This window comes from Eurypyga helias, unplaced genomic scaffold (genome assembly GCF_000690775.1).
Source record: "Eurypyga helias isolate BGI_N326 unplaced genomic scaffold, ASM69077v1 scaffold26860, whole genome shotgun sequence".
In the NCBI taxonomy this organism is placed as follows: domain Eukaryota; kingdom Metazoa; phylum Chordata; class Aves; order Eurypygiformes; family Eurypygidae; genus Eurypyga; species Eurypyga helias.
Genome location: NW_010228102.1, coordinates 815 through 1,139, shown reverse-complemented (window position 1 = coordinate 1,139; position 325 = coordinate 815). Strand labels below are relative to the sequence as shown.

Here is a 325-nt window from a genome sequence, read left to right as displayed (position 1 = left end):
TTTCCCGTTGCCGCAGCTCACCGAGTTCATCCCGCACTCACCCGGCTCCAAGTTCATGCCACTCGTGTCGGGGGTCGGGTGGGGGGGTTTGGGGTGCGTCACTGAGCCCAACTCTCTGCACACACCCAAGCACCGGCTCTTGGCTGTGGAGAAGGAGGAGAGGGGCAGCATGGAGGGAGAGGAAAACCCACAGGTCAGGCGCTGGCTGAAGTCCCCGTGTAGAGCCCCACTAGCGGTCCCCAGTCCCTGGTGCCACACGTGTCGCGCCAAACGGCAGCTACCGCACGCAGGCGGGCCCCGGGGGGGACAGGCAACACGCGCGACG

The 325-nt window shown here is 66.8% G+C and overlaps 1 protein-coding gene across 1 annotated transcript in view; it reads right to left on the bottom strand.

The window, feature by feature from the left end:
- Positions 1–100, bottom strand: part of IRF4 (interferon regulatory factor 4) — a 12,179-nt gene extending 12,079 nt beyond the window's left edge. Inside the window, exon 1 of the mRNA XM_010158507.1 lies at positions 3–100. Within this exon, the coding sequence (XP_010156809.1) occupies positions 3–57 (55 nt within the window). The 5' untranslated portion in view covers positions 58–100. The remainder of the gene's footprint in view (positions 1–2) is intronic.
- Positions 101–325: the final 225 nt, after the last annotated feature.